Here is a 7,265-nt window from a genome sequence, read left to right on the forward strand (position 1 = left end):
CCATATTTTCACATCAGACATTCTCCTAACCAGGAGAGTCCTGTTCCATTAATTTTGGCAGAAGATGTTGGGACCATCCCTCCCCCCTCCAAAAAAACCCACACAAAAAACAAAAACCCTGCATTTAACCATTTTGGACTCTTGGTGGCAGCAAAGAATAAGAAATGCAAGCAGTGAGGCAAATCCAACAACTGAATTTCAAGTGTCATGTTGTTTCAATATAGATTTATTACGATGGTATTTTGATTGGGGTCAATAGTTACTGTTTATTTTTCTCCAGAACATAGGTAAATGTATCACTAATCACTTTACTGAGTACTTTCCCCCTTATTACCTTAAATCATATCGTGTAAAATAAGCTGCAGGAAATCCCATTAATCCAGCTCACAATAGGTTTTCCAGCTGACAGTGAAATCCTATTAATGTTAACTTAGAAATCACTCCCAGTGTTTCCAATGGCACATAAGTGTGTTTCTGATTGCAGCTTAAGGCTGCAAGCTTGTGCGCACTTACTTGAGAGTAAGCCCCATCAGACAGTGAAACTTACTGCTGAGCAATAAATACATAGGACTGGGCTGTAGTTTTTTGCCACCTCCTGCGCCTTTAACAACAGCTGAACCTGCAGACATTAAAAGGGATGCTTGATGTGGGGGTGGAGGGGAGCATCTCTGACTTTTTCTTTAAAGGAAAAGAGCAGGCCTGGTAAACTTCTTAGATATCATGTGAAATGTGGGAATGGATGGTGGACCCTCTGCTGGTCTTGGGGCCCTGGGAAATGCCCAACTTTGCCACCTTTGGTGCTAACCCTGCATAGAGCTATACACATCTGGAAGGGAACAGCTACACACATTTAGCTGTATGCACATAGGTGCTTCATGCAATTGGGGACCCCACACAATGGCTTCCTGATCGCCTACATGTGTAAAGCTGTATGGATGTAGGTGCCCCCTCTCAGACATCCTGCTGATGCAGTCATCAAGGATCAGGACCAGCTGGACATGATGATGTTGGGGAAGGGCACCATGTATGGTCCTGCTCCCCTGTAAGCACATTTAGTCTACATACAGAGGGAATGGGTGAAGAAGACGGGACTGGAATGCTCATAATATAGTCAACAAAGACATGCATTAGATTAGGTGTGTTGAACCTCCAGCCCACAGAACAAATACAGCCTGCCTGGTGTCTGGGATGTCTGGGATTCCCCAGATGACCACACACCCTTCCATTGGCTCCACCTTCTTTCCTCTGACTGCTGATTGGTTGTTTTCTGGCTTTTGCGAGGTCCCCCCCACACACACACACACACGTTCCAAAAGGTTGGATATTACTCCAGTGTGTCTGACAAGGATAGTGACTATCAAACATACAAATAGTTGGAGAAATTGTCATCAACAAGCTTCACATAGTCATATCTGGTGCTCATGCCCTGTTGTGTTACACTTTTGGAACACAATATTCCCAGAAATGACTAACATTGCACATCAAACTGTATATGTTACATCAGCCTTGGCTCTATTAGCAAAACCGGAAGAACAACATGGAAAAGTGACATCTAATGAATTAATTGTGTTCATGCTGATGCCAGCCAGCTAAAAGTTGGGAAATTGCCAAAATTCTAAACTTGAAATCTTGGTACATGGTGCTGTGGCAAATTGCTATGTTTGTTGCCAAGAAACAATGGTTATTTTTAAGATTCAGAATACAATAAACACACTAATGGGTGAAGGGAAGATTTTATTAAGCAGAAGCTTATTAACAAAGCAGAGGAATAAAACAAACCACTGCAATATAAGAATTGCAATGAGCAACTACAAAGCAAGATCATAAGCCTATGCCCTTAAGTTGGCATAGCTGCCTGATGAATACTGGGAGTTGCAGGACATTTTTTCTGTCTAAAATTGCATAGGATCGTACCCTTAATGGCCCATTCCAATTATGTTTACTCAGAACTAAATCCTTCTGCCCCAAATGGGATTTACTTCCAAATGAGTTCATTTAGAATTGCTGTGCCAGCCTGATCATTTAAACGGGACAGGTTTGAGTATGTACTTAGGTTCCCCATTGAATTCAACATATCTTGCAAGTGGCTGGACCTTGACTGCACCATACTCAGTATGAGCATACAGTATTAATTATGCTCATCTAGCAAGAGGGCCACGGTGGATTAGTGGTTAAGACGCTGAACTGCAGACCGGAAGGTCGGCAGGACAGCAGTTCGAGACCCAAGTGCCGTGTGACGGAGTGAGCTCCCAACTTCAGTCCCAGCTCCTGCCAGCCTAGCAGTTCGAAAGCAAGAAATTGCAAGTAGATAAATAGGTACTGCCTCAGCGGGAAAGGTAACAGTGTTCTGTGCACCTCGGTGTTCAGTCATGCCGGCCACATGACCACGGAAGCGTCTTCAGACAGCGCTGGCTCTTTGGCTTAGAAATGGAGATGAGCACCACACCCTAGAGTCAGACACGAGTCACGACTGGCTGGGGACACCTTTACCTTTTAGCAAGAGGCACGCCTCCTAGAAATGGTGTAGACCCTACAGAGATTAAGTTCATCACTGTGGGTTGGAGCCATTAGACCCGGAACCCTGTGCTATCAGGCTTCTGACTCACTTGGAGATCTCTGTGTGTACAGCTGGTTGTGTGGAGCCCTGCTATCTGCAGACATTCACACTGCATGCTGGGAGATCAGGGGACAAGGCTAAATGCTAACTGAAGTGTTAGGGGGCAGAGGTACCAAGTCCAGCACTGATCCCACCTCACATGTTTACCTAAGCAGGATGATCATGATTTACATTTCCTAGACATCTTCCTCAGAAGATAAACAACAACAACAACAACTCAAGGCATCTTACAACAAGGATTAAAAACATGCAAACATGTAAACCAATTTAAAACAGCTAAAAACAATTAACAATCAAATACAAAGACCTGATAAATCAAATAAATTAAGAAGGCCATCAAAGGCCATAACTTATCTGGGAATGGCAGAAAGTATTAATCTGCTGCCTAAAAGATAACTATGCTGGTGCCAGGCAGACCTCAGTGGGGAGCGCACTCCACACTTGGGAATAAAATAGGGAATACAGCCTGAACAGGGGTACTTCAGGGGTTGGGCACCATTTTTGGCTCCATGGCCAAATTGGATCCAGGATGAGGATCCAGAACACTGGGGTCTGGATGCCAGCAATGTAAATATGACATGTGATCCCTCCAACATTCTCTCTCTCTCTCTCTCTCTCTCTCTCACACACACACACACACACGTTATCTCTTACACAGAGACCATTCATACACACACACACATTCACAAATATGGACACACACACACACATGCACACATTATTCACACACACACACACATTCACAAAGATGGACACACACACACACACGCATACACAACGCTACATATCCTGTCTCTGGGCGGATACAGCATACTTGCTTACTTACTTTATAGTCCATTCCAATTTTTGATATTTTGTCAGTTAGCTTGTGTGCATGCTAAAGAAGTGGATAAATGTAAGCCATCCTTACTGGAAAGACCCATCTCTGCATATGAGTTTTGTTAGAGCCTTTTTAACCTCTTTGTTTCTAAGAGAATATATGATTGGATTGAGCACTGGTGTAAGCACTGAGTAAATGATAGCAATAGTCTTGTATTGCTCTTCATCATTGGTGGAAGAAGGCTTGGCATATGTGTAGATGATGGTGGAAAAGTAAAAGCTAACTACCAGGAGATGGGAGGAACATGTAGAGAAGGCTTTCTTCTTCCCTTTGACAGATTGGATTTTAAGTATAGTTCTCAAAATGAGCAAATATGATATTAGAGTGAGAGCACAGCTACTCATTGTGAAGGTCACATCAGCTGCAAAAGCCATGGTTTCATTAAGGCTGATGTCCGAGCAAGAGAGCTTCCACAAGGGAGGCAGGTCACAGAAAAAATGGTTGATGACTTGAGAGTCACAGAAGGACAATGTCAGCAAAAGACCAGCGTGAACTGCAGAATTGGCCATTCCCACAAGCCACACTCCACCAGCTACCCCAATACATACCTCCTTCTTCATGATGTCCATGTAACGCAAAGGCTGGCAGATGGCAGCATACCGGTCGAAAGCCATAAACGATAGTAACAGAATCTCTGTCCCCAAAGCCCACACGAAAAGAAATACTTGAGTGATACAGCCAGAAAACGAGATGGTCCTTTTTTGGTCCAAAATGTTCTGAAGCATTTTGGGAACTGTAACTGAGATTGAGCACATGTTCACTACAGATAGGTTGACCAAAAGGAAATACATTGGCGTGTGGAGTTTGCTACAAGTGCAAATGGACAGGATCAGGAGAAAGTTGCCTGCCAAAGCTGCTGTATAGATGAAGGTGAATGCCCAGAAGATGAAAACCTGATATCCAGGTGTCCTGGATAAACCCACCAATGAGAATTCAGCATCAGCAGTAGCATTGCGGTTATTCATTTCCATGTTTCTGATGCTGCTCACCTAGACAGAAAAATCATGTCATTTCCAAAAATGTTTATGCAAACCGATCCATATGATGGAGTCAGTCAGATGGACTTGTGGCCATCATGTAGTGGCTAGAGTGTTGGACTGGGATCCAGGAGATCCGGGTTCTAGTCCCCACTCAGCCATGGAAGCTCACTGGGTGACTCTGGGCCAGTCACAAACTCTCAGCCCAACCTACCTCACAGGGTTGTTGTTGTGAGGATAAAATGGAGAGGAGGAGGAAAATGTAAGCCGCCTTGGGTTCCTTGCAAGAAGAAAAAGGCAGGATATAAATGCAATAAAATAAATAAATAAATAAATCCCAGAGCCGGACATGTAGCCAAGATGTATCATATTGCAAAAGAGAACAATCATTACATCTCCCTGTCCAGATCCAGTTTTAGTTCTAGTAGCACATGAACAATTAGCTTATAGTAAAAGAGAGGGAAGACAAATTTTAAAATGCACACACTTACTCTCGAGTAGGTGTATGCGGTATTTGCAAAAAGGCAGACAAAAATGTGTAGGAATTTTCATGCAAAGTTCAGGATGAACCAAACTTGTACCGAAGTACATGTTACACAAATTGCATTGCATATAGCTGAGACTTCTCTCTCCCTCTCTTTTTTTACTCTCGTGTAAGCAAGAGCGGCCTCACCTATCTTTTCCCCAAATAAATAAACTTAATAAAAACTCTTGATTGGAGCCAATGGAGGGTTTTTTCCCCCTTTTTCCTTTTTTCTTTTTCCACTATAAACTGGAGTCTACAAGAACTCAATTGTTTTTCATTCTTTAATATTGTTTCTGATGTAGGATCTAGTGCATGAATATATTTCCAGAATTCAACAGGTAAACACTTTCTGAAGAGGTTACTGTGTTAGTCTGTTGCAGCAAAAACAAACAAAGAAACGTGTGTAATCTTAAAGAGTAACAAAAAACATAAGTTTTGGACTCATTGTTTTCACAGTTAAAAGAGGTAATTATGAGGAACAGGAAGGGAGGGAGGGAGGAAGGGAGGGAGGGAGGGAGGGAGGAAAATAAAATAAATTCTCACCTCTGTTCCTTTTCCTAAATGCCTGATAATATTGGTTAAAGTTAACTCTAAAATATAGGGTTAACTTTAATATGCAGAAACCTCCTTTTGAATAAAAAACCAAAATCTGATCTTAGGCTATTTAGCAAAACCACATCTTTTATAAGTGTGTTGACTAGAAGTAACCAAAGGCAGGGTTATCTTGAAGCACCTTAAGCAAAGCGTAAGAGATCTATCCCCAAAGAATGAATTAAATATGTTTTTAATGGGTTTTTTGTTGTTGTTTTGTTTTTTAACCATTGGGAGAGACTCTGTGATGACCTTGAAATTAACATAACCATCTCTTAGTGCCAGTCATTCCCCAGGCTAATTGCTTTGGTCTTTGGAGAGGTACACATAGGATAACTCTAGAAGAAGGTATGTAATGGTGTTATAGATGTCGATTTCCAGTTCATCTGGAGCCAAACGGCTCATATTCCAAAACTGAGCAACGAGACTTTTTAAAGTATTGGCCTTAGTAAGGGGGGGACATGATTAGGGCTCTGTGGAAGTCACAGAAATGTCTTGGGGTGGCATTGAATATGCATTCATCATAACTTGTGAAAGAGCCTTCATTTGTACAAACTTTATGTACTTGTACTCTGCACATATGACCAGTCCAGGGGCTCTACATTTTCCAGTTCACTAATCACACATACAGAACCTATGCACGTAGAATTTGTATACATTTAGATTCTTCCACAAATTATAATGAATGTGTGTAAGTGTGGGAGAAAAGTCAGAGAGGGCAAACCTGCTCCTCCCTTTACACACATCATTCATTCATTCATTCATTCATTCATCCATTTAAAACATTTGCATCCCACCCTATATCCTTATGATCTCAGAGTGGTGTACAAATAAAATCCACTTAAGCAGTATAAACAAATAAATAATTTAAACAGTTAAAAGCATATTACACCATTAAACAATCTAATACCAATTAAAATCTAAAACAATAAAACCGTTAAAACAGCGTGCTGCTTCAGGGCATACATTAAGCCCTCAAAGGCTTTGGTGAAAAGCTATATTTTAACTTTGTGCTGAAATGAAACCAGTGTCTGTGGCAGTCTGGCCTCCAAGGGGAGGGCATTCAATTGGGGTACCACAGCCCTCTTCCATGTCCCACCATAATGTATGTCTCACACTGGTGGGATGCAGAGGAGGGCTCCTCCAACAGATCTGAGTCCTCCAACAAGCATATATAAGGGGAGGCGCTCCCTCAAATATTGAGGTCCCAAGTAGGGATGGCGGAGAATTCCGCCACAGATTTCAGTGGGGCCGAATGCACTGGCACTGGCATTCGGCCCCCCGAAATCTGTGGCGGAACGGCCTGCCAACCCCCCGCCCCCCTGCAGATTCCACCAGGGATGAAGCTTACCTGGGGCGGATGTTTCGGATGGTGGCGGCTCTGGCGGCGGCTCTGGCGGTGGCGGCAGCGGCTGGTCTTTTGACTGGCTGCCATGGCCACCATTTGCATCCTGGTCTTTGCCATCATAGGCTACGTATTATTTACGTAGCCTATCACGGCAAGCCAAGCAACCCCCCCCCCAAAACAACGGCATACACATGGTGGCGGCTACAGCGGCCACTATTTACGTTCCCTATTTTTCAACATTTTAGCCTACGTGAATATTTACATAGGCTATTACGGCGGGAAAAAAAGGGGGGAACACAAATAGCGTAGTGGGAGCTATTTGCCTT

The 7,265-nt window shown here is 42.9% G+C and overlaps 1 protein-coding gene across 1 annotated transcript; it reads right to left on the reverse strand.

Annotated features, from left to right (window-relative positions):
- Positions 1-3,523: 3,523 nt before the first annotated feature.
- LOC146341470 (olfactory receptor 13G1-like) lies at positions 3,524-4,468 on the reverse strand. The gene has a single exon (XM_084807475.1). It carries the CDS (start codon positions 4,466-4,468, stop codon positions 3,524-3,526), a length of 945 nt encoding a protein of 314 aa, XP_084663601.1.
- Positions 4,469-7,265: the final 2,797 nt, after the last annotated feature.

Source organism: Heloderma suspectum, chromosome 6 (assembly GCF_057233095.1).
Source record: "Heloderma suspectum isolate Gila_16-S chromosome 6, 16-S_ref, whole genome shotgun sequence".
Taxonomy (NCBI): domain Eukaryota; kingdom Metazoa; phylum Chordata; class Lepidosauria; order Squamata; family Helodermatidae; genus Heloderma; species Heloderma suspectum.

Excerpts from the sequence above, each read along its gene's own strand:
- LOC146341470 (XM_084807475.1), bottom strand. The coding sequence starts at position 4,468 with ATGGAAATGAATAACCGCAATGCTACTGCTGATGCTGAATTCTCATTG.